This window comes from Helobdella robusta (genome assembly GCF_000326865.2).
Source record: "Helobdella robusta unplaced genomic scaffold HELROscaffold_7, whole genome shotgun sequence".
Classification (NCBI taxonomy): domain Eukaryota; kingdom Metazoa; phylum Annelida; class Clitellata; order Rhynchobdellida; family Glossiphoniidae; genus Helobdella; species Helobdella robusta.
The window spans coordinates 5,449,538-5,477,421 of record NW_008705398.1 but is presented as its reverse complement, the minus strand read 5'-3'; the positions used below and the strand labels follow the sequence as shown (position 1 = coordinate 5,477,421).

Sequence of the window (27,884 nt, the reverse complement as noted above, 5' to 3'; positions counted from 1 at the left end):
AAGAGATAGTGAGATTAGTGAGGGGCAAGTTATCTCTACAGAATAGGGTGACGTTGCAGGCCCTCATCGTTCTTGACGTACACGCCAGGGACATCGTGGCATCCCTCGTCGAGAAGAAGGTCGATGATGAGAATGACTTCAACTGGCTCTGTCAGCTGAGATACTATTGGGAGGTTGGCTCGTTGTTTTCTACCATCATCCTGGTGATGATAGCGTTGCTGATGGCAACAGTTATGATAATATTAAGTTTTTACTACAGTATTTGTTTACTAACTCTACGAGATATCAGCAGGACATAGTCACAGCGCATGGGGTGGGGATGCACCTGAATGAGACTACCATCTTTGCATTCTCTCTACAACTCTTTGCATTGCAGTGCGTTAACAGTGAGAGAAAGAGAGAGAGAGAGAAAGAGAGAGAGAGAGAAGAAAGAGAGCAAACGCCTTAACAATTACGCTATCTCGTCGTCAATATTAGTAGCAACATTAATATCGGTTATTTATTGCAACAAAGAACCAGCGCATGAACACGCGGATGATCAACTGTGAACTTCTTTACGGTTATGAGTACCTCGGCAACACGCCCAGGCTTGTCATCACCCCACTCACTGATCGCTGCTACAGGTGAGATCCTGCTGAAAAGAAAAAGGGTGGAGAGAATGTATTTATTATCGTTTTTTCGTTTGCTGTTATTGTCAACAGTGTCTTGGTTGTGCTAGTTTAGCTTTGCATTTACAAATTAATAAGTTTATGAATTCTAGTAGGGAGCACGATATTTTATTCTGTTCTGCAAACCAGTCACATCGTTTCGTTCTACACAACAACCAATCAGAACTCTGTTTGGTGCTCTACATTTAAACCTGGGCGGAGCTCCAGAAGGTCCAGCGGGCACTGGCAAAACGGAAACAACGAAAGATTTGGCGAAGGCAGTTGCCAAGCAGTGTGTCGTCTTCAACTGTTCAGATGGGTTGGATTATTTGGCCTTAGGAAAGTTCTTCAAGGTGCTTATGATGTTTCCTTGATAGTGACGCTAAGGAAAGAAATGAAAATGGGGTTGCTGTTGATGTTGAGGATGATGATGACGATGAGGATGAATGAAGTAAGTATGTTTTTCAATGAAGGGACTCGCCTCGTGTGGAGCGTGGTCGTGTTTCGACGAGTTCAACAGGATCGATCTTGAAGTGCTGTCTGTAGTCGCCCAGCAGATCCTCACCATTCAACAGGGTCCATCTTTTGTATTCATTGTAGCATTTCTTGCTGTTGCTTCCGATGGCAATGCCATCATTTTTTCCAATTTGCTTCCTAATTAATCTTGAACATGAATGAACAAACACATATGAACGCACACAAGTGAACGCATACAAACAGAAACAAGCACAAACGAATCATACGAACACAAACAAACACTTACGAATACACATACCAAAACAAGCAACACAACGAACGGTGAGTGCAGGTATCAAATCAGGGGTGGCGACCATGATATTTGAGGGCACCCACATACAACTGGACAGAACATGCTCAGTCTTCATCACCATGAATCCTGGATATGCTGGCAGATCGGAACTTCCCGATAATCTCAAGGTCGTCATCAGTGTCGTCGTTTTTGGTGTAATTGTTGTGGTTACTATACTATTACCATCTTTTCTTTGTTTTTTGTCCTAGCCATCAAGCACACGTACAAACACAGACACACGCACATATGCACATAAACACACACACACACACACACACACTGACACTCAGGCACTCTTCAGACCGGTGGCCATGATGGTGCCAGATTACGCCATGATATCTGAAATCAGCCTGTACTCGTGCGGCTTCATCGAGGCCAGACCACTGGCGGTCAAGGTCGTTGCCACTTATCGGTCAGTTGTGACGATGACGATGGTAACAATGGTGATGCGTGGTGGTGGTTGTGGTAGTGTTTATAATGATGGTGATGATTACGACACCGATGGTGACGTGTTGGTGATAATGCAGATGGTGACAATCACTGAGGTGGTGACGATTATGACGATATTTTTGTTTAGTTTGTGCTCTGAGCAGCTCTCCTACCAAAATCACTACGACTATGGTATGAGGGCCGTCAAGTCTGTTCTCACTGCCGCTTCTAATCTGAAGGTTTGTATCCATTCAGTCATATTTATGCTGTCCGACCACTAATGCATTCACATATTCACTCTTTTTATCGCTCATTTATTCATTTATCGATTCATTCATTCATCCATTCATTCATTCCTTCATTCATTCATTCATTTAATCACTTATTCATTCATTCATTTATTCATTTAATTATTCATTCAATTATTTATTCATTCATTCATTTATTCCTTCGAATTTCCACCAGCTCCGCCGTCCCCTGGAGAACGAGGATGTGTTGATGTTGCAGTCGATCGTTGATGTGAACCTGCCGAAGTTCCTCTCCCACGACCTCCCCCTCTTCAAGAGCATCACCAAGGACCTCTTCCCTGAAATTGAACTGCCCAAACCTGACTACGACTCGTTCAACGCCATCGTTGCTGATGTCTGCAAGAGGAGGAACCTCCAATGCACGCAGTACTTCCTTGAGAAGATACAACAGGTTGTAGCTTTTTGATTGGTTCGTTGGCTGTTTGATTGGATTGACGATTGGTTGGTTGATTGGTTGGTTTGTTGATTGATTGGTTGATTGATTGATTGATTGATTGATTGATTGATTGATTGATTGATTGATTGATTGATTGATTGATTGATTGATTGATTGATTGATTGATTGATTGATTGATTGATTGATTGATTGATTGATTGATTGATTGATTGATTGATTGATTGATTGATTGATTGATTGATTGATTGATTGATTGATTGATTGATTGATTGATTGATTGGTCGAATGATTGGTTCGTTGGCTGTTTTATTGATTGGCTGGTTGGTTGAATGATTGGTTGGTTGGTTGGTTGATTGGTTGGTTGATTGATTGGTTGGATGGTTGGTTGATTAATCGGTTGGTTGATTGATCGATTATTCGCTGGTTAATAATTGATTGACTGCTTACTATAATTGTCAATGAGCTAATTTAAATATGTGAATACGAAGATGTTCGTACGTTTATGTGTGCTGGTTTTGTATTTGGGTCTCTATGAATGCATGTTGTTATATGTGTAGTTGTCTGTACTGTATGCATGTTGTTATATGTGTAGTTGTCGGTACTGTATGCATGTTGTTATATTTGTAGTTGTCTGAATGTTCTGCTGGTAGATCTACGAGATGATGATCGTTCGTCACGGCTTCATGATTGTTGGCGAATCATTCTCAGGCAAGACGAGTGCGTACAAGGTGCTGGCTGAGACCCTCTGCATTGCCAACAGAGATGTTAGTCGCGGTGGGCCTGGAGTTGATGATGAAGATGACGATGATCATGATGACGACGATGATGATGACGATGATCATGATGATGATGACGATGATGATCATGATCATGATGATGACTACGTTGACACCATTGTCTGAATTGTCTTTTTTACTATCTTTTCATCATCACAATCTTCATCTTAATAGTCATCATCATTTTGTTAGTCGTCATCCTCTTCATCATCCCCTTCATCATCATCTGCATCATCATTCTCATCATCATCATCTTCATTATCATCTTCATCATCATCTTCAACATTTTTGTGCTAGTCATCATCACTTCATCATCATCTTAGTCATCATCATCATTATCGTCATTTTCACTCAGTCTATTCTGGAAGAATATTGTGCCGAGTACAAGGTGCTCAACCCGAAGTCGATAACGATTGGTCAGTTGTACGGCAACTTCGACCCTGTATCGCACGAGTGGTATGACGGGGTGCTGGCCACTTCCTTCCGGGCTCAGGCTTCTACCGAGGTCACGTGTTTTGTCGCAACCAGGATGATGATGATGATGATGGGGGGTGGAGATTGCGACATCGATGACGAGATGATGATGATGATGATGAGGATAATAATGATAACAACATTAACACCCACACAACGACATCCACACGCCAACGACAACCACAACGACGACGACGTCAACAGTCAGAAAGGAGGCAGTGGCTCATATTCGACGGCCCAGTGGACGCCGTGTGGATCGAGAGCATGAACACCGTCCTCGACGACAACAAGAAGCTGTGTCTGATGAGTGGCGAGATCATCCAGATGTCTCCCCGCATGAACCTCATCTTCGAAACGCTCGATCTCGCCGTCGCCTCTCCTGCTACTGTATGAGGCTGTGGCCGCTTCTGTTGCTGTTCATATGCTTTGTTGTTTCCTTACTGTTGTTGTCGCAGTTGTTGTTATCGTTGTTGATGTTCAGAATGTTGTATATGTTGTTGATGATGCTGTTGTTGTTGCTCTATCTGGTATTTATAATGATAGTAATATAAGTGTTGTGTTGTGATGCACTTATAGAAACTGAGTCTAGCCAACCGCAGTTGCTGCTTGGCTGTGGCAGCTTTACATTTTTTACTTTTAAATAACAGAGCCAAAATAATTTATTGACGTGTCTAATCTTTTGCATGATGACAACGACGTTGGCGATGATGAAGGTATCGAGATGTGGAATGATCTACATGTCTCCGAAGTTGTTGGGTTGGCGTGTGCTGTTTGATAGCTGGCTCTTGACTCTACCTCAGTCATTCAACGAGCCCCTCGTCCAACTAGTTGTCTATCTCTTCGATACCTACATTGATGTTGTCCTCACCTATTCCAAATTCTATCTCAAGGTGGTTCATTTGATTCGTTCTAGTGATTGGGTGGGGTGTGGTCATGGTCGAAAAAACTATAAATCATCATCACTATCGTTGTTGGGTGTGGTCATTGTGGTCATGTGATGTAGTTGTTGTGGTGATCTATCTATTCACCCTTCCATGCGTGCATGCATCCATCCATATATCTATCCGCCTACCAGGAGTTGTACCCGACTTACGAATCGAACCTGGTAACGAGCATGTTGAGGCTGATCGACTGCCTCATTGACGATTACCACGACGCCAATCAAATCAGGTGGATCAAGACTCATGAAAAGCTTCAGAATCTCGAGGTGAGGAGGAAGAAGAAGATGATGATGATGATGTGCATCTATCATTTTTGTGATGATGTTTTGTATTGTAGCTGATGATGACAGTGTCGAAGACGATAGTGATGATAATGATGATGATGATGACGATGATGATAACGACGATGACTACGTTTTTATAATTGATAGTTTGTTCGATCATTATTAACAACATCATCATAATAACACAATCATCATCATCACCATCATCATCATCATAATCATCATTATTACCAACAACACCATCATCGCCAACGTCATCATCATCATCAGTTCATATTCTTCTTCTGCCTGGTGTGGTCCGTCGGAGCTACCTGCGTAACCGACAGCCAGCCCATGTTTGATCGCTTTCTCAGGACCATCATGAAGGTCATGATGATGATGATGATGACGTGATGATGATAAAAAGGATGATGATGATGGTGATGATGACGTGATTATGATGAGGATGATGATGATGTAAGGATGATGATGGTGATCTTGCAGGGTAACCTTCCGGCATACATAGCAGGACCATTGGGCATCGATCCAAAAACGTGGCAACATCCGCCAAGTGTCGCATGCTTTCCCGGCAACGAGGGTGAAGATGAGGAGGATGAGAATGATCGTCGGGATGATGATTGGGAGGAAGAGGAAGTAAAAGAAACAAATCGCGATAATGATCACGATCCTGATAAATATGATGGTGGTGAAGAAGAAGAAGAAGAAAAAGATGATGATGAAGAAGATAAAGAAGAAGAAGAAGGAAATGATAATGGCCAAACCGATGGTAAAACTAAAAAGAGTTCCAGTGGACACATCATCTCAGTGGCGGCAAAAAATGTGGGGGTGAGGTACACTGTCTTCGACTACTGCCTGGTGAAGGATAAGCTGTACAGCTGGGAGCTCTGGATGGACAAGACCGCTGAGATGCCCGAGTACCCTAAGGACTGCCCCTACAATGAGATCATCGTGCCCACTGTTGATACTATCAGGTTGGTGGGTGAGTGAGTGAGTGAGTGAGTGAGTGAGTGAGTGAGTGAGTGAGTGAGTGAGTGAGTGAGTGAGTGAGTGAGTGAGTGAGTGAGTATTATATAAGTGAATAAATAAATGAACGGATGGATGAGTGAGTTAATGAATGAAAGAATAAACGAACGAACGAACAAATGAATGAATAAATAGATGATAGACAACCAGATGGTTAAATAATAGTAAACAAATAAGTACACCATTGTTATTCAAACAGGTGCCAGATGATACTTGATTTGTTGATAACGCACCATCATCCACTCATCTTCATTGGCCCATCTGGCGCGGGAAAAAGTGCGCTGACCACTGTTAGGTTCTGTTAACGTCTGCTTGGTGTTAACGTGAGGATGAATGAATGATGGTTAAGTTGATGATGGCGCTCTGTATACAACAATGGTGAGGATGATGTTACGGATGTTATGGATTACAATTACGTCGATACGCATACGCATATATACGCACGCACATTTACGCAAACACTCACACACACACACGCACACATACACACACGCCAGCATACATCCACACAAGATGCACATGCACATGCATATGCGCAGAGCTACCTACTGAGCCAAATGAACAAGGAATCTTTCGTGGCCAACGCCTTCTCATTCTCGTCGCAGACTTCTTCAATGGAGGTTCAGTCACTCTTCATGTCCAAACTGGAGAAGAAGGGTAGGGGCAACTATGGGGCGGCTAAGGGGAAAAAATTGGTCAGTAGTCATTCCATTTAGTAGATCCTTGGATTGTTGATAAAAAATGAATGAGCGAATAAAATAAAATAAATAAATCACGCTTAGATTTATTCAGAGACACGCGCTTAACATCTGTTAAGTCTGTTTCGCTTTCAAAAGTTTAGACTTATCATGCTGCCCATTTTCTTTATATGCATTGGTTTTTGGTGAGTTGAATGTTGTTAGTTAGTTACTAACCCCGACACAATGGTTGAAACGCACATGCATGCATACCTATATACGTACGAAGGTCTTCTTCATCGACGACATGCACATGCCTCTGGTGGAACAGTTTGGTGCACAGCCTCCCATTGAACTGCTCAGACAGTTGATCGATCAGAAGATCTGGTACGATGCCTCGGACACGTCAACCATCTTCATACATGACGTCATCATGATCGGATGCATGACTCACTCAGGCTAGTGAAACTTCAATGAAATTTGTTCTTGTTGAAGCCTATTGCATTCATTGACAACGATATTTGATTGTTTGACCTCCGAAGGTCGCAGCATGAACTCTGTGACACCGCGGTTCATGCGTCACTTCAACTTGGTTACAGCCAATCAGTACGAGTCTCACAATTTGAAGAGGATCTTCAAGGTCATCATGAACTGGCATCTCACCATCAGGTTGGCTCATCTGATGCTTAACTGTCACCATAATATTTGGACTCGGTTATTTATTTTTATAAAGATAATTTTCATAATTGCCCCTTTCCACCATCACGATTCATCACAGTATGACCTACGATCATCTTCAACGTAGTTTTAGTATTCCTACCTACTCTTATGTTACCACCCTTCATAGGAACTTTGGAGAGCAGTTCGAAGAAATGAGCACACAGCTGATCAATGCGACATTGAACATCTACTACCAGGCCATGACCAACCTCCTCTCCACCCCCTCCAAGTCTCACTATCTCTTTAATTTAAGAGACGCCAGTAGGGTCATCCAGGGTTTAACTCTCGGTCAACCTGCTGCTTTACCCTACTTGAAAGATTTTGTTAAGTTGTGGGTACACGAGGTTAGAGGTCAAATGATTCCATGTGTTTGTCCTGGTTAAATAAAAAGATTTATTTGTATAAAAATATTTAGATAATATATATAAAACTAAATATAAAGGAATACCAAACAATATGAATCTTCTCAGGTACTTCGTGTGTTTGGTGACCGTCTGATAGATCTGGCAGACCACGAGTGGCTGGTGCAAGCCATTAAGCAGCAAGTTGATACAACTCTGGCATCCAACTTTCAGACTATTTTTGCTAACTTAACTGACGACAGTTCAAATGTTATTGGATCACATCAACTCTCAAAATTAATTTTTTGCGATTTCGGGTTTATAAACGTGAGCGCCGTTAATTTGATTCCTGTGGCTAATGCACCGTCCACAAGAATTGGACAAGCTGCAACACTCTCAGCTATCGACGTTAATTCAATGCTGCCAACGTCTGCCGTCACCAGCGCTGTTGCAGTGGCGGGCTCTGCCGTCAACCTCAGTACTCATCAAAAATTGTACAGGGAAGCTGTTAATGTTGGTTGGCTGATGGCCAACGTAGAAAGCAGTCTTGAAGATTACAACGGTTTCAGTAAGAAGCCCATAAATCTTGTTGTGTTCAAGTCAGTTTAATTGTCGGCATGAAGATGATGATGTCGATGATGAGGATGATGAGGATGATTAACTGAACACTGGAAACCCAGGTTCGTGATAGAACACGTAGCCCGCCTGACCCGAGTGTTGGTGCAACCTGGTGGTCATGTCCTTCTCGTCGGGCTGGGTGGCTCCGGCAAACATTCCCTCACAAGATTAGCCACTCACATGATGGATTTTGACATTTACGAAGTATTAAAAAGAAGACAAAATTTAAAACTTTGATAGAATTGCATTTTGTACTCTCTTACTTTTTTATTCTTCTTTTCTTTCCTTCTTTCTATGTTTTTCTTAATTTTTTTTTCTCTTACGCCTGTGTAGTTAAAAAATTTTCAAAGCAAACGTTGAACAAATGCTTTCCTACAACCAACCCACCACCCACTAACCTTTCTAACGCGCCAAACAACATCAACAACAACATCCTCAACAACAACAACAACAGATTGAGATGACGAGAGGTTACAGTTCAGTGGAGTGGCACGAAGACCTCAAGTCCATGTTCCGAAAGACCGGGCTGAACGACATGCCTGGAGTCTTCCTCTTCTCAGATTCCCAGGTCAGTGTTGGCGTTATTCTATAAAATAAAAATCTCTGTCTGTCTGTTTGTTTGTTTGCTTGCTTGCTTGTTTGTTTGTTTGTTTATTTGTTATTTATTTGTTGTTGTTTATTTTTTCTTTTCAAACAAATTCATGAAATGAAATTAACACTTCAACCACATACCAACCTGTCGGTTCGTGCGCCAGTTGAAGCAGGAAGTCTTCCTGGAGGAGATCTGCAACATCCTTAACAGTGGAGAGGTGCCCAATCTGTTTGCATCCGATGAAAAGGCGGAAATATGCGAGAAGATGAGGAAGATTGACAGGTGAGCGAGACGACGACGACGACGATGGTGATGACGATGATGATGATGGTAATGACGATGATTGTGATGACTGCCATGACGAAGATGGAAATGGCGTCTTAATAGATAATTAATACTTTTTCGAATTTCAATGACATCCAATCAACATTAACATCGGCTCATCAACGAACAACAACAAACTAGTCAGCCAACCATTTTAGCAGCAAACAAACAACAACCACCCAACTTAAAAACGACTAACTTAACACACAACCAATCACAACCAACCAACTAACCGACCGACCAACCAATCACAACCAACCGACCAATCACAACCAACCAATCACAACCGACCAATCACAACCAACCAACCAACCACTGAAACAGAATGCAGGATCGTTCGAAGCAGACGGACGGCTCGTTCCTGGCCCTCTTCAACATGTTCACCCGCAAATGCAGAAACTTGTTGCACGTCGTCATGACCATGAGTCCTGTTGGCGCGGTTTTCAGAGACAGGCTGAGGAAGTTCCCTGCCCTGGTCAACTGTTGCACCATTGACTGGTACCACGTGAGTCGGATGGTGATGGTGAGGATGGCGATGGTGAGGATGATGAGGATGATGAGAGAAACATATCGCTAACAAATGAGTATGATAAATATACGGTAATTAGAATAATAACGGTGATAATTAAGTTGACAATCTCAGGCGATTTTTAATGAAAGGAATGGCCAAACGACGCTTTGCAAGCAGTGGCCACAAAGTTTTTGACCAAGTTGGAACTACCGCGGACTCTGATCGAAGGATGCACTCACACCTGCCAGACCTTCCAGATCACGAGCAAGATGCTAGCTACGAAATTTTTCGAAGAACGGGGAAGGATCACTTACATCACACCCATGTCCTATTTGGAGCTGATTAGTACGTTCAAAAGTATATTCTCCATGAAGAGCCAGTAAGTTGGTTGTTGATTGGTTGGCTGGTTGTTTGATTGGCTGGTTGGTTGATTGGCGGGTTGGTTGTTTTGCTAGTCGGTCGGTCGGTTGGCTGGTTGTTTGGTTATTCGGTTGGTTTTTTGGTTGGTTGGTCGGTCGGTTGGCTGGTTGGTTGATTAATTAATTAATTAATTGTTTGGTTGATTGGTTTGTTGGTTAGTTTGTTGGTTGATTAGTTGGTTGGTTAATTGTTTTGTTGGTCAAATAATTGATTGATTGTTTTATTGGTAAAAGATTGATTGGTTAATTATATTATTATTCTGTTGAACTATTAGATGAATGTTTAACTGACCACGATCATGATAGCTACTGTGATCACCATCATTTTCATCATCATTGTTTCATCATTATCGTCATAATCGCACAGAAAGGTCACATTACTCAAGAATCAATACGAAGTCGGTCTCGAAAAGTTGGAGTTTGCCAAATCTCAGGTAGATGGATGAATGAATGGATGGATGGATGGATGGATGGATGAATGGATGGATGGATGGATGGATGGATGGATGGATGGATGGATAGATGGATGAATAAATTACCTAATATATAAATTAACTAAGTCAGGTAAATGAAACTTTTTTAACTACTGCCGAAAGATTAATTTTGAAATAAATTCGAACGGCGGCGACAGGTGGCGATAATGCAGACGGAGCTGACGGACCTGCAGCCGATGTTGGTGGCCGCCAGCAGGCAGGTGGACGAGGTCATGGTCGACATTGAGCACGATTCAAGGGAGGTCCTAGTCGTCGAGAAGGTACGTACTTACCACGATGATGATGTTGATGATGATGAGGAGGAGGAGGATGGTGGTGGTGGTGGTGGTGGTGAGGGTGATAACTAGGATGGTGATGGTGATGACAATGGTGGTAAGATGATGATAGCGATGATAGTAATGGTGATTAAATACTGATGATGATGATGACGATGATGGTTATGATAGTGATGATGATGACGATGATGGTAAGATAATGATCACAGGAAGATGACAGTGACGACGACGAAGATGATGATTATGGGGATGATGATGATGATGACGTCATGAAGATACAGTGATATGATGATTATGGGGATGATGATGATGATCACAGGAAGATAACAGTTACGATAATGATGATTATGGTGATGATGATGATGATCACATGACGACGATGATGATGGCGACAAATGATGATACCTTTTACTACTAATATTAGTGTATTACCGCCATCATCATCACCATCATCGTCATGTCAGAATGTGAAAGCGGATGAGGCCGTAGCAAATGCTCAGGCCGAAGAAGCTGCCAATATAAAGTCAGAATGTGATGCCGATCTGGCCGATGCAATGGTCTCTTGTGGTGTTGCCGGTTGCTGCGCTGTGTGCGATTTCGATGTTTTGTTGCATACGTTGTTGCTTGATTCGTTGCATACGTTGTTGCTTGTTTTGTTGCATGCTTCATTACATGTTTCGTTGTATGCTTGTTGCAAGTTTTGTTGCAGGTTTCATTGCATGTTTTGCAGCATGTTTCGTTGCATGCTTGTTGCAGGTTTTGTTGCATGTTTCACATCATGTTTCGTTGTATATTGTATTGCATGCATATTTCGTCGCATGTTTTATTTTTAATTTGTTAACAATGCAGGTCATAATGAATGCGGCCAATGCCGCTCTCAATACGTTGACCATGAATGTAAGCGGAATGAATGAATGAATGAACGAACGAACGAACGAATGAATGAATAAATGAATGAATGAATAGATAAATCAATAAATATATAAATTAATTATTTAATTAATTAATTAACTAATAGAGAATGTAAATAAATGAATCATCGCATGAAGGAATAAATGAAGAATGGGATGGTTAAATGAGTGAAGGATGGTGTGAATAATATGAAAATCGAAACGAAGATGGAGTGAGTGAATGAGGGGTGAAATGAAGGGATGAATGTATGAAAATTAAAGATTATGAAAAGTTATGAACGAGCTGATGAATGAGACTGCAATTTATAACTGATACAACGAAAAATCACAAACCACCACTTCTGCACGAACTCACAAGGACATAACGATCGTGAAAGCCATGAAGAACCCGCCCGCCGGCGTCAAGCTGGTCATGGAGGCCGTCTGCGTCCTCAAGGGCATCAAGCCTGAAAAGAGCATTGACAGGGACGGCAAGAAGTTTGATGACTTTTGGAAGGCTTCTTTAAAGTTGCTGGCGGAAACAAAGTTCTTGGAGTCTTTGATCAATTTTGATAAGGTGAGACAGAAATAATTTCAAGAAGTTCGTTCCACGAGCAGTTTATCTGAAGGCAGGCGGATGTCATCAAATAGTTTAGACCAATTGGATTGTTAAATGCTGTCTGTAGATACCATTTAAAATTAAACTTTTTATTGAAATTAAATTATAATAAATATATAAGCGCGTGCATGTTTGTATCAGCTTCAACGCAGTCAATGATGGATAACATTTACACGCACACTCGCCCAACAGGACAACATCCCTGTTGCAATAATGAAACAAATTCGATCGAAGTATTCAAGCAATCCGGATTTCGATCCTGAGAAGATCAAGGTGGTGTCCAGCGCTTGCGAGGGTCTCTGCAGGTGGCTCCTGGCTATCGATAAATACGACGCGTAAGTTCTGCTGATGTGTTGTGCCTGTAAGCGGTTTGATACTTTTTATGTTTGATGATTACATGTTTTGCATGCATCATGCTTCATAAAAAGTTTATTGTGTTGTAAACTCCTGAGTCTACGTTGTCTGTCTGTTGAATGCAGAGTGGCGAAGATTGTGGCGCCAAAAAAAGTTGCGATGGCAGATGCCCAGGATAAATATGAGATGGCCATGAAAGAACTGGCCAAGAAGCAGAAGCAGCTGATGGAGGTAAGGAAGAAATTGAACAAACTCAAAGTGAAACTGGAAGCCAATGAGAAGCAGAAATTGGATCTCGAGGCACAAGTTAGTGGTTTTGTATTTGACGATATGTGTGGCGCCCGTCATGAAGGACCTCAGATTATCATCATTATTCGTCATTGTTGTTATCATAATTCTTAATGACGTCATCATTGTTATTTTAATCGTAATTTTTGCCACTATGAACATCACTTCTCCATACCATTCCTCCCTTTCCTACCCATCATAATCTTCATCCACCGTCAAAATCCTCTTTATCACATCTCCATCCCACAAAACTTGCTGCTATGCTGGAAACCGTCAGGTGGACTTGTGCAGTTTGAAGTTGGATCGAGCGGAGAAGTTGATAGGAGGCTTGGGTACGGAGCAGGAGAGATGGCAGGTGATGGTTCAGCAGCTGTCTTCCATGTTCACCACACTGGCTGGTGATGCCCTTCTATCATCTGGAGTCATCGCTTACTTGGGACCGTTCACCATTGCATTCAGAAATGTACTTATCACTTTTTCTTCTGGGCGTTGTTGTTGTTGCTATGTTGAGAAATTTGGTGTTCATGTTATCAACTTGGAGCGACCTTAAGGCGTAATAATGAAGCAGCAAGTCCTACGCTGCAATGATTGTCCGGGTTTAATTGCAAAGAGACGTCGTACGATGATGTGTGTGGCGGTGCTCCATTCTGCTTTGGTTTGGACTTATGTTTGTAACAAGTTTGAAAGTTACCAAATTTCTGCCATTGATTTATTGATGATTGTAAAGGTAAATTTTACCTTTTTTGTTTTTGGATAGGATTTTTGATATTGTTGCTGCTGTTTGATGTGTTGTTTGAGTACGTTTGTGTCGTCGGTCTCATCGGTATGTCACGGACTGTCTTCCTAAAAAAACAAACCCGGGTAAACGATTCCGGAAGCAGGTGAGGATTGGGTTGAAAGCTGCCCACACCAACAACATTCCATCTCGGGCTGATTATTCATTAAGTGCCACTCTGGGAGATCCAGTACTCATCAGGAACTGGAACATCTGTGGACTGCCCACTGATGAGTTCTCCGTTGATAATGGCATCATCATGAGGTTAGGATGAGGGAGAGGTTGAGGAAGATGGTGGTGGTGAAGGAAAAACTGATGGTGGTGGTGGTATGGATAACGAGATGATAATGATACTTGTGTGTGAGAATGATGACGATTATGAGAGCAAAGATGATAGGAATATTACGCAATCTCTTATTCAAAATTTGTTAAATGAACATTCAGACGGTGAGTCAGTCAAACGATTTGTTGACAATGTTAGCAGGCAGACTATTCAATAAATCAACCACCACAAATCAGCCACCACAAATCGACAACCACAAATCGACCACCACAAATCATCCACCCACCAAATTCCTCCGACAGCACGGCTCGCAGGTGGCCCCTCATGATCGATCCCCAAGGACAGGCCAACACATTCGTCAGAAACCTCGAACATCCAAATAGCTTGATAGTCGTTAAATTATCTGACGGTGAGGCATTTTCGTTTTTGTCTTCATCATTTTCACATTCATGGTAACCAGGATTACACTCATCATCATCATCATCATCACAGCCGGTCATCGTCACAGCGGTCAACAACATTGATGAACGTCGTTTCTTAACCAAAATCTCTATCGCCATTACTAACAATCATCTCTGCTTGCTTGCCACATCGCGATTATACGTTACCATCAACACGATCCATCATCTGATCACAACGCCCCTATCATCATCGTCGTCATCGTCATCATTCACGTCATCACCACGTCATCATCATTTTCATCGTCTTCATCGTCCTTATAATTTGATGACAACAGGTGATTTCTTTCACAAAGTAGAGAACGCCATCAGGTTTGGCTTTCCATTGCTTCTGGAGAACATCGCCGAAGAGGTCGATCCAGTCCTCGACTCCATACTCCTCAGACAGACTTTTAACCAAGGTTTTCTGCAATCTATCATTATCATTATTATTATTATTATTTATAATATTAATAATAATAATGATGATGATGATGATGATGATGAAAACGGTGAAATATTTTCAATTACGTGTCTGTTTATTTTTTTTCTACCATGCAGCTCGAATGAGCAGAAAGTTGCTTACTTCAAATGGCGTTGAAATGTAATGATGAAATGAAATGAAACACACACACGCACACACACGCGCGCACACACCGGCCAAACGACGTACATACACGCTTGTACGTTTGTACAATAAGTTAAAGTACCTCACCTCACTAAGATTATTAATTATATTTTTCTTGTTGATTCATTATAACTATTAAATTATTATTATTATTATAAAATTATTATTATTGTTGTTGTTTTTATTATTATTATTAAATTATCCATACGAAACGAAGGCGGGGTAACGTGCATAAAGTTGGGTGACGCCCTGGTAGAGTACAACAACGCCTTCAAGTTCTACATGACGACCAAACTGAGGAACCCCCAAAACCTGCCTGAACTCTCCGTCAACGTCACCCTGGTCAACTTCATGATCACCGAAGAAGGTAATGATGATGGTGGTGGTGGTGGTGAGGATGATGATGATGATTTTGGTAGTTGTGGTGACAATGAGGAATATGGTTATAACTAGGGTAGGACGTCGTTGATGACGTTGTAAATCTTGGTGACGAGATATTATAAAAAATTATTAATTGATTGTCACCAATCTCTGGTGATGATCATTGACAGGACTGGACGATCAGTTGCTGGGGATTGTGGTGGCGAAAGAAAAGCCGGATTTGGAGTTAAGCAGGAACGCTCTGATAGTTCAGAGTGCAGAGAACAACAAACAGCTGAAGCTAATCGAAAGCAGGATCCTGGAAGTTCTTTCTGGATCTCAGGGGAACATACTGGAGGATGAGTCCGCTGTAAAGATACTCAGCTCATCTAAGATACTGGCCAGGGAGATATCTACCAAGCAGGTGATGAAGATCATAGGGACGAAGATGTAGTTGTTGACGACGACAATGATGATGATGAGGATGATGAGGTTGATAATGATGATGGCAACAATGATGACGAATTATAGTGGTCTTGATGTAAACGATGAAGTTGATGGTGGCGACAATGATGGTGATGGTCATAATGATAAAGTGGCCGATGAAAATTATGATAGTGATTGCGATGATGATGAAGACGACGATGATGATGATGATGATGATGATGACGATGTTGATGGTACTGATAGAAAGCTGCAGAGGAGACCCAGGCAGACATCAACGCAGCGAGGATGGTGTACGCCTCACTGGCGAAGTTTGTTTCCTTCTTGCGTACAATGCTTATACGACATTTCAATATCTGACGTGTACATTTAGATTTATAATTGGCACTAATTACAAAATGTGGTGAGAGTATTGTCATATATAATTACAACGCTTAAGCAGTCGACTGCTGAATGTTTCGTGATGCGAGCATGTGCAATTTGTGTGCACACATTTGCAGATACTGCAGGGTCCTCTTCTTCACGGTTGCCGAGTTGGCTAACCTCGATCCCATGTACCAGAACTCTTTGCTCTGGTTCATCAACCTCTTCACACTCTCCATCGAGAAGGCTCCGAAGGGAAATGACCTTGATGATCGATTGACCTCTCTCAGATCCCACTTCACTTACTCGTTGTACTGCAATACTTGCAAGAGTCTTTTTGAGAAGGATAAGGTAGTTGCCGATGCTTACTGTGAGATTGATGAGGGTGAGGATGTTTTTTGTGGTTCTCGTCGTAAGAATAATTAATTTACTGATTTTATTTCCTCTAGATATTTTAATCATGATGTGGATTATTTCAGTTTGATAGCCATCATCCGCTCTTTTATTATCATCCTGTTCAACACTCTCCTCCTTATCATCTCCATCAACATTTTCATCATCATCTTCATCTCATACCAACCAGTTACTCTTCAGTTTCATCCTCATCATCAACATCCTCAACAAAATAAACGGAAATATCAACCAATCGGAGTGGATTTTCCTGCTCACCGGGGGCGTGGGAATTTCCAACAAACTGGAAAATCCGTTTGCATGGTTACCAAGTCAATCCTGGGATGAGCTGTGCCGCTTGGATGAGCTCGCCAATTTTAAAGGAATCGTGCAGGATTTTGTGGCGAAAGAAGATGATTGGTTGGCTATTTATGACGCACAGGTATTTTCATATGATGGGTCTGTGTTTATGTATTTGTATGTGTGTGTGCGTGTGTGTATGAATGTATGTGTGTCTTGGTTCGTGTGTGTCTTGGTGCGTTTTTGTGTGTTCAACGACAACAATTTGTCAGTTGCACGTGTATTAACGATATTTATGAATGAATGCTGAATTGGAACGACCAATGGAAGGAGCCACACGGGAAGGCACTACCCCCACCCTGGAATGACCTGACCTCGCTGCAGAAGATTCTGATCGTGCGCGTACTCCGACCAGACAAGGTGGTGCCCGCCATCGCTAACTTCATCGTGGAAAATATGGGGCAGAAGTTCGTTGAACCTCCTCCATTCGATCTCGAAAGTTCCTTTGCCGACAGTTGGTGGTGGTGATGATGATGGTGATGATGGTTGTGACGATGGTTGTGACGAGTATGATGACGGTGATGGTGATGACGACAACGATGATGATGACGATGATGTTGATGACGATACTAACAGGTAACTCCCTATCTCCATTGATCTTCATCCTCAGTGCTGGCTCCGATCCAACAGCCGCTCTCCTCAAGTTCGCCCAGAAAAACGTAAGAGGACATTTAATTGCCTCCTTTCATTCAGCTGGATGATTGGCTGCTCGTTTATTTGAATATGTAATTAGTCCAATAATGAGTTTGTGGTTAATTTGTTATTTAATTAAACTGTTAATTGAATAATTGATTAGTTGGTTGATTGATTGATGATTGATTGAATTTTTTTTCAACAGGATTACTTATCAGGCAAGTTTCACTCCTTATCACTGGGTCAAGGTCAGGGACCAATTGCTCAAAAGATGTTAGACGAGGCAGTCGTGAATGGGATGTGGGTTCTACTGCAGAACTGCCATCTTGCTCCCTCCTGGATGCCCACTCTCGAAAAGATTTGTCTGGTGGGTTGGTAGGTGGGTTGGTGGGTAGGTAGGCTAGTCTAACGATTGTACGTAATCGTATGTGATCGTATGGGGATGTATGTGATTGCATGTATAAATTAAAAAAATGAAAAAAAGAAAAAATACTAATGATATTCACACAACCACACATTGAAACACGCATACACACACGCATATACACGCACACACACACATGCAGCACACACGTCATTACACAACATTAAAGGAGTTAAAACCTGAAGCCGTTCATCCTAGTTTCCGTCTCTGGCTGACCAGTTATCCGTCGAGTTTCTTCCCGGTTTCCATCCTTCAAAATGGGGTCAAGATGACCAATGAACCGCCCAAGGGATTGAGGTTCAATTTAATTAGGTCAGGTTATTTTGTTGAAACTAATTTTACATCCAAATATATATTTTGCAAAGTTGTTTAACTTTTTATTTAGGTCCTACATGACAGATCCTATATCTGATATGGAGTTTTTTTATTCTGTGAAGAAACAAGTGAGGACGTGATGACATTGCTTGGTGTGGTGCACTTTACAACTGCCACAACTACCATCATGACAACTCGATAACAAAATCAACAACAACACGATAACATCAACGACCCCTACAACAACATTAACAGCATCCTTTACAGAGTTAACAATCGCAGCAAACAATACAATACAAACGCCATCATTAGCAACACAAACGTCAACAACATAAACACTGATAACAACAACACAAACATCATCATCAACAACAACAACATAAGCATTAGCATCAGCAGCAACAACAACAACAACACATGCATCACCAACAACAGGCCGAGTGGAAGGCCATGCTGTTCAGTTTGTGCTTCTTCCACGCTCTCGTCCAGGAGAGAATCAAATTCGGAGCCATTGGTTTGTTTCTGTTTACAAACAACAAACAAGGGTTGTTAATTTTGTTTGTTTGTTTGTGCAGTTTAACGGCGTTTCAGCACAACTGGCTATCTTTACGCCCCTTGTTCCTTTTCTATAAATGCGTTTTGTTGTTTTAAAACTTTTGAGAAATTATTTTTAAATTCTATTAAAAATTTGTATTTCCTGAAGGAATGATATTAGATTATTGATTTTATCTCTGGAAAAAATTTTTTCTACTTCTGAAGGGATGTCATGTCGTTTCCTACTATTATTGTGACTATTACATTTGACAAAAATGTGATGGATGGTTAGTTTTTCGTTACAAGAGTTGCATGTAGGCGAATTTGTTTTGTTGAGAATCCAGGAATGAGTCAAACTTGAATGGCCTATTTTTAATCTGTTGATGATTGTCTGAGGTTTACGTTTTAAACCTTTAAATTCATTTTTTGGCTGAGAAATGGTGTGGATAATTTAAGAAAGTTTGATGTTTGGTTCCATTCAAGTTGCCATTTCTCCATTGAAACCTTTTTGTCCAAAATCTTAAATCATTGTGTGGGATGGGAAGATTTGATATTGGAATATTGTGAGCTTGTGATGCCAGTTGATCGACTTCCTCATTACCCTGAATTTCTATGTGACTGGGTATCCATATCAGAGTTATTTTCTTACCATTGTTATCATTTAAGTTATCATGTATCCTGTTTTGCGTTTGAATTATAAGGTTGTGTTGAGGTCTATATTGTTTAAGCGCCATAACTGTTGATAATGAATCTGAGAATATCATGAAATTTTTACTATTGGATTTAGATATGAAGTTTATTGCCATCTGAATGGCAATGATTTCTGCTATGAAGATTGAAGCATGGTTTGGAAGATGTTGCATGATTTTGTTTATGCATTTTTGTTGTCTGTAGACCACTACTGCTGCTGTAGTTGATATTCCTTTTTTTTGAGCCATCAGTATATATTTCAATTGAATTGTGATTCTCTTGAATTTTTTCTTTGAATAACATTTTTGCTAAGTTTTTGTCTTTTTCTATTTTTGCTATACTGGTATCAATATCTGCATGTAGCAACAGCCAGGGAGGAATCTTATAATCATTCTCTTTAACAATTTTTGTTTTTTCATGTTCTTTGATGTATTCAATTATCTTGTTGGAAAAGTTTGAATAGATTTGGATTTAATGTGACATATTTTATCGGTATATTTATAATTTGGATTTTATGGTTGCGATCTCAGTTTTAGATAGTAGTTCGATGCCAATTTTTGATGTCTATAAGATATGGGCATTTCCCCTGAGAGAACATGTAGACTGCTAGATGGAGATGTTTTATATGCTCCCAAAACTCTTCTTAATGACTCGTTGATTATTGGTTGAAGAATTTTGAGATATGATTTTCTTGTTGATCCATAAACTGGGCTGGCGTAGTCTATTATTGATCTTATCGTTGTCTGGTAAATTGTCATCAAGTGCATTTGATCTGCTCCCCAAGTATGATGAGATAAAACTTTGATCAGGTTGAGTGCTTTTAGACATTTTTTTTGCCGCTTGAATATGAGGAATGAAATTAAGTTTATCATCGATTATGATTCCCAAATATTTATATTGCTGGGTGAAATCTATGAAATTTTCTTGAAATTTTAATTCGGGGTAGATCTTGTTTCGTTTTTTTGAAAAAAGGATGGCTTTTGTTTTGGTTTCTAAAAATTTGATTCCATTTTCTATTGCCCATTTTTCTAAGGTTTTCAAAAATGTGTTTATTTCCCCTTGCATTTTGCTAATATCTTTATTTCTAAATGTTATTGTTAAATCATCCATATACAGCGAAGTTATTGCTCTTTTTGGAATTATATTTGTTATGTTATCTAAAAGTAAACAAAAAAGTTTTGGTGACAAAATGCTCCCTTGTGGAATACCTAGATCTGGATACTTTTTTTCAGAAAATGTGTTGTTAAATTTTACCTGAAAGGATCGATCCGTCAAGAAATTTTGAATAAATCTAGGAAGGAGTCCTCGTAAACCAATATGATGTATCTTTTTCATAATTCCATAGTTCCAAGCACTATCATAGGCTTTCTCTATGTCTAAAAATATTGTTATGACTTGTTCGTTATTGTTTAATACTTGTCTTACCAATGTTTCAAGCAGTAGTAGGTTATCTAATGTGGATCTTCCTTAGGTTCCTCCACACTGTGAATTTGATATTATTTTATTAATTTTGAGATACCAATCTAGTCTTGTATTAATTATTTTTTTCATTATTTTGCAGATTTTTTGAATTTCGTTGAAAATTGATAACCAAGATGTTTGATATTTCTTGGTCAGTTGTATACTCTTTACCATTGAGTGAAATGTGGCTGTTTTTATTAGTATTATTTTTATTTTTTAATTTTCTGATCATTTCCCAAACTTTATTTATAGATGTGTTGGAATTGAGATTATTGATAAATGAGTTCCAAGATTTGTTTTTTCTTCTCTTACTGTTCTGCGTGCCTCTGCTTTGATCTTTTTATAATTTATAAAGTTGTCTTGATTGGGATTATTTTTGAAACTTTTAAATGCATTTTGTTTCTGTTTGATTGCATCTTTGCACTTCTCATTGTACCAAGTATTTAAAACTTTACCTTTTTTTATTTTGAATAACTGGGGTAGTTTGTTTTATGACTTTTGATATGATTTCTATCCATTTGTTCATTGACTCATCATCAATTGTGTCAAAATTTTTCATTTGTTCCTCTATCATGAATGTAAAACTACTCCAATCTGTTTTGTTGTAGTTAAGTCTTTTCAAATCTGAATTTGTGGGTTTATTTCTGATGGATATAATTATTGGGTAGTGATCACTGCCATGTAAGTCATGTTCTGCATCCCATTCAATATCTTCAAAGAGAGTTGGAGTTGTCATGGCTAGATCAATTGTGGATGAAGTGTTTGTGTTTTCATGGTATCTTGTTGGTTGTGTTGGCTTAATCAGGCAAAGATCATTTTCTATTATTGTTTTTTCCAAATGCTTACCCTGAGAATTTGAGTTTAGGCAGTTCCAAATTTTGTTGTGAGCATTAAAATCTCCAAGGAATATGAATGGTTTAGGAATTTGTTTTATAATTTGTTTTAAGTTTTGTGATTTAATCAAAGAATTTGGCTGTATGTAACCATTGCATATTGTTATTGATTTGTTGTAGATTGTTATTCTTGCTGCTATGAAATGATTATCGATTTTTATATTAACGGGAGACTGTGTTATATTGTAATGAATATAAATTGATGTTCCAGCTGATGGATTTGTTTTTGTGGAGATAGCTGCTTTATGATAACCCATGTAGTTTTTCAATTTTATCTGTTTATCTTCAGTGTTTTTTGTTTCTTGGAGACAAATGATATGTGGATTGTATTTAGAAATTAGGATTTGTAGTTCTGGTAAATTGTTTTTCATTCCTCTGATGTTCCATTGAAGGATTTTGATTGTGTGGAAATTTTTATCTATCATTATGTCTTAAATGGGATTATTTGTTTAGGAGTTATTAATGAATCTTTTAGTGTCTGGTATTTCTTTTGTTTGTTTATTATAAGCCATGTTTATTTTTGGGAACGTTTTTCATTTTTACATTAATGTCATTTTTGTTAGAATCTTCCTCCGTATCTTCGCTAAGGCATTCATCACTTTTCGTGTTTTCATCGCTGGAAAACATATACGGATCTTTGTTTTCTTTACTTGTTTTATTATAGTTTTTATGGGATTTTATTTGCTGATCTAATTCTAATTTTTTTGTTGTTTCTTGAGATATATCATTATCAGAAGTTTTTCTTTTTTTGTAGTTTTTGGTGGAATTTGGTAAACAATTTATAAGATTGCATTGAATTTCTTTATCAATCATTGTTACTTTTCTTTTATTATTTGAGATAACAGGGGTTTCTGTTGTTGACATATCTGACTTAGTAGTTTAATATCGATGCCCTCCGATGGAGGGCGTATCAGATATTAAGCTGATAAGAACAGATACTACACTTTGATCTTAGCCAAAAGGCCGAGAAGCTATCTGTTAATTTCGAGGTGTTGCTATCCCAGATATTGTATCAACGATACTTTTTGAGTATTTGCTTCGTTACTGGTAATACTTCGGAATGCCAAAGCATCGAACTTGATATCGCCGATACTTTTTAGGCAGAAAAAATCGATACTCGCTACTTTCGAAAGTCAAGTGGATATATTTTTATAAATTATTTTAATTTTTAAAGTTGAGCGCGGTTTTTAGGTGTAATGATTCACTCTCACTCAAAGGTTACGCGATTACAATAACGAAACAGCAGCAATCGTAGGTTCAGACAGACACAAAGTCAAAATCTTTCTTAAAAAATAATGCAATGGTTAAGATGAAGATGTTAAGATGATGGTGATTCTGCAGGCTGGAACATTCCGTACGGCTTCAACGAGACAGACCTCCGGATATCAGTTCAGCAACTTGCTGAGTTCCTTGATAAATATGATGTCGGTTACTAATTTAATACTACTACTACTGTTAATAATATTAATAATAAGCGTTACTCATATTTTAACTAGTAAAAACCAACAAAATAGTATAATTATTATTACGATCTTCTCCGTGGTTTGTGGTTAGTGTGATTTGTCTACCTATCATAATTTTATTAAACTGCAGACTGTGCAATTTGAAGCGCTGAGATACTTGACTGGCGAGTGTAACTACGGCGGGAGGGTGACAGACGACTGGGACCGCAGGACACTGAGGACCCTGGTCAATAAGTTTTACACGCCCGCTCTACTCCCCCCCAGCCACCCAACAGTACAGGACCTCTCTTACGTAAACAATCCACACTCTGATGGTTCTCCAGGGTCTTCCATCTACTTTGGAAGGATGACCACAAACACCATCAGATTTGTTAAAGTTTCGCAGCTGACAGACGCCCATTACAAATCGTCTCGAAATGGCTTAAAGAAAATGTCGGCTGGTGCTCACGATCATAGGAGTGTCTTCAAGAAGAGTAAGCATCGCAGTTTTGGAAAGTCAGTCATGTCGAAGATCGACTCCACGTCTCTTAGCAAGGAGGAAAGGGTGAAGGATTCCAAAGGGTCGAGTATGCATACGGAATATGAATCGGCCGCGACGAGTTATCAGAACATCAGCGAAAGTTTTAACACCAGCATTGAATCCAGTAAGATGACTCTCATCTCGAAAGGAGGGGTCAATATCTTGTCCATGCCAGTACCAGAAGAAGATGACGATCAGGAACTCCTTGGTGACGACGATAATGAAAATAATAATAGTAATAATAAGAAAAATAAAAAAAATAGTCAAGACGGAAGCATTGCCAACATTAAAAATTTAACTGGGATAGCAACTAATCGCTGCACTAACAATGACAACGACGACGAAGATGGTGGTCAAGTTGCTGATGATGCTACTGCAGATGTCGTTGGTGATGAGGACGTCTTGAATGCTGAGCCCAATGTGGATGAACGACAAGATCAGCGTGACTCGCTACAACAACTTCAACAACATTCACCACTGCAGTCGTTTCAACCACATACCTCACTTCGGCAGTCGCATCGACGTCCACAGTCCCTACATATTTTTCGACAAAAATCACATCAGAAAGTTTCGCAATCTCATTCTTTTTATTCATCTCAACCTTCATCACAAAAGCATTATTCGGTGCAGTCCTCACGCCAACGTTCACCACACCATTCATCAAAACAACTTCTGCCGCAACAGTCGCAACCACTAAATCTGACAGAGAAACCATCAAATCAGTCACTGCAGCTGAACCAATCACCACAGCGGTCGCAAGAGGTTCTACCGCAGCGTCTCTCGCATCGGGTATCGCAACAATACCGCGAAGGCGACACGAGTCCGAAGTCTTTTCCATTAATTTCGGCTGTTTCTGTTGCATTGTCGGGAGAAAATGTAGCACCGCAGCAGGCAGCTGTCAACAAAACACCGTCGAAGGTCTTGAGCCAGTTCAGTTCGCAGGAGAGCAGCACGGACCCCGAACTGCAGAAACAACTGAAGCAGCAAACTTCTCAACAGCAAAAAACAGCTGCAGATGTTTTGACATTGATGTTGCCACCGAAATTGGATGACGTCATTACAAAAATGACAGTTGAGGAGGAAGATGATGAAGAGGAGGAGGAGGACGAAGAGGAAGAAATGATGGAGGAAGATGCAGAAGAGGAGGAGGAAAATGATACGGTTTTCTATTTTGATGACTCCATGATCTACTATATTCCACCGCCAGGAGAGGTTTGAATGGTTGCAGCTTGTTCATTCGTTCCTACGTTCGTTCTTAATATATCACATCTGTTTTCGTTGTCATTTTCACTCGTTGTCATTTTCACTCGTTGTCTTGTGTATAGGATGTCAGAAATGGGTGCATGAGAGATGTAGTGGTGTGAGGGGGGAAAAGGTGGAAAGCACGTTCAAATGTAAGAAATGTGTTCATGGTGTGATTAATAGGACGGACGCAAGGACGGGGTTGAGTGGTGGTATTGAAAGAGTGGAAAGCTTTGTTTACTTAGGGGATAAGCTGAACGCGGATGGAGGATGTTTGAGCGCAGTTACGGCTAGAGTTCGTGTGGGATGGATGAAATTTAGGGAACTGGGTGGGGTATTGTGTGGAAAGAAATGGTCAGTAAAGATGAAAGGGAGGGTATATAAAGCATGTGTGAGAGCAGCGATGGTATATGGTGGTGAAACTTGGGTGTTGAGGAGAGAGGAAGAAAGTGTACTGCAGAGGGCTGAAAGAGCTATGGTGAGGATGATGTGTGGGGTTAAAGTGAAGGATAGGAGGAGTAGTACAGAGCTGATGTCGATGATGGGACTGAATGAGGACATTGTGACATTGATAAGGAGATCGAGATTGCGGTGGTATGGACATGTGTTGAGAAGGGATGAAAGGGTCGGGATTAGGCGAGCGTTGGAGTTCGAGGTTGAAGGAGTGGTAGGAAGGAGTCGTCCGCGATTGGGATGGAGAGAGCAGGTGGAGAAGGACAAGGTGAAAGCGGGGTTGCGTGATACTGAGGCGAATGACAGATGTGGATGGCGTCGAGAGGTATTTCGGTTTCATCATAGGTAGCCAAACGGCAACCCCCGATCTCAAGGAAAATGTCGTCTAAACGTGTGTTGTTGTTGTTTCGTTGTCATTTTCATCGTTTTCATTAATGTGATTTTTTTTCAAAGTACCATGACTACTTGGAGTACATAAAACAACTGCCCTACAACACTCAGCCGAGCGTGTTCGGCATGCATTCGAATGTGAACATAACGAAGGAACAAATGGAAACAAAACACTTACTTTCTGGTATCGTCACTGCGCAAGTTAGTTGGCTGGCTGGTTGGCTGTTTGGCTAACTGTTTGGCTAGCTGGTTGGCTGGTTGGCTGGCTGGTTCGTTGGTTGGCTGGCTGGTTGGTTCGTTGGTACATCTCAAAAATTTAAGCATTTAAAATTATTATTAATAAATGGTTAAATGAATGGATGGATGAATGGATAAATAGTTAGTAACTAAATATTCATCTCACGAATTGACCGGCGCATAAACATTTTTAGAAGTGGTTTATTCACGACTATCAGGTACATCTATTTGCCAGTTTAAAAAGTTTGCTTCCATCAGCACCGAGCTCATGAGACTTGTGTAATGCGGGTCACAAACTGCCTGGTCAGAGTTTCTGTTCATTCTTGCTGAACCCCAGAGTTTTTATGCTTCTGAGATTGTATGCATAACTTTTTAAATAGAATAAAATAGCGTCCTTCCTTCGGGAACATGTTGATTCAGTTTCCTTCGTCCTTCAGTAACTTTTTGAGATGCGTTTCGTTTAATCGAGCCAGGATTGTTGCTAACGTTATTATGAACCTAGCAAGCGCAGAGTTAATCTTTCCTTACTTCGTTAGTGGCTCGTTGCGCCATGATTTAATTTGCACCTGCGGTTACTTCCAAGCACCGAGCAGGCAGGCCAGCAATATTCTATTTATATCCATTCTTCAAAATATAATTTTCTGGGCACGAGGACACTTGGACATTCCTGATTGGTTGATGGATGGACCTGGGAAATGACAATGTGATACAAATTTACGCTATTTTGGCTTCATTCACTCATCTTTTACCTGCTGCTGATTAATTAGTTGAGTGATTGATTAGTTGATTGATTGGTTGATTGAATGGTTGATTGAATGGTTGATTGATTTATTGATTGGTTGATTGATTGATTGTATAGATGAATCAATGAACATATTATTCAATTTATTTATGCGTTTGTTTGTTAAATGATTAAATTACGAACATGTGAATGAATGAACAAATAGTTATATGTTTGAAAGACTCGATCAAATGAATAAATACGACTGGACGAACGAACGAACGAACCAATCAGATGAGCTCAATGGTTGAGAAGAGCAAGTCTTCGGACTCCACAGTCGACGAAGTTGCTCTGGACATCCTCAACAGGCTGCCACCTGCCAATTTTGACATTCAAGTTCGTTCACGATGGAATTTTACGATGTTACACGTTCAACATTTAAATTTTCGATCGATCAGGAAGCTAGGCTGAGGTATCCAACAGCCTACAGCCAGAGCATGAACTCGGTGCTTGTGCAAGAATTGGGTCGGTTCAACAATCTCATGTCAATAATTAGGTCATCCTTGAAGAATATCAGGGAGTCTATTAAGGTTTTTTTTCATTTAAATTTGATAAATCATTTTAGAAAGAAAAAATGGGTAATGAGAAAAACGATGTAA

General features: G+C 40.2%; 1 protein-coding gene across 1 annotated transcript; it reads left to right on the top strand.

The window, feature by feature from the left end:
• Positions 1 to 522: 522 nt before the first annotated feature.
• On the top strand, positions 523 to 27,884 carry HELRODRAFT_69886 (hypothetical protein; the record flags this gene model as incomplete). Its single annotated transcript, XM_009030620.1, has 54 exons — positions 523 to 623; positions 832 to 1,000; positions 1,121 to 1,223; positions 1,456 to 1,583; positions 1,746 to 1,867; positions 2,033 to 2,123; positions 2,350 to 2,586; positions 3,240 to 3,353; positions 3,721 to 3,870; positions 4,044 to 4,226; positions 4,553 to 4,729; positions 4,915 to 5,046; positions 5,335 to 5,453; positions 5,847 to 6,035; positions 6,287 to 6,377; positions 6,627 to 6,782; positions 7,054 to 7,226; positions 7,314 to 7,433; positions 7,612 to 7,828; positions 7,955 to 8,142; positions 8,305 to 8,424; positions 8,506 to 8,647; positions 8,898 to 9,011; positions 9,199 to 9,317; positions 9,684 to 9,864; positions 10,020 to 10,249; positions 10,657 to 10,723; positions 10,921 to 11,043; positions 11,523 to 11,615; positions 11,908 to 11,955; positions 12,328 to 12,525; positions 12,760 to 12,902; positions 13,047 to 13,227; positions 13,487 to 13,672; positions 14,088 to 14,248; positions 14,570 to 14,676; positions 15,004 to 15,126; positions 15,550 to 15,699; positions 15,884 to 16,116; positions 16,383 to 16,447; positions 16,637 to 16,850; positions 17,083 to 17,331; positions 17,520 to 17,703; positions 17,826 to 17,908; positions 18,088 to 18,249; positions 18,476 to 18,618; positions 18,692 to 18,749; positions 19,057 to 19,135; positions 23,541 to 23,623; positions 23,793 to 23,936; positions 25,332 to 25,394; positions 26,331 to 26,468; positions 27,520 to 27,621; positions 27,684 to 27,884. 54 exons carry the CDS (start codon positions 523 to 525, stop codon positions 27,882 to 27,884), a joined length of 7,647 nt encoding a protein of 2,548 aa, XP_009028868.1.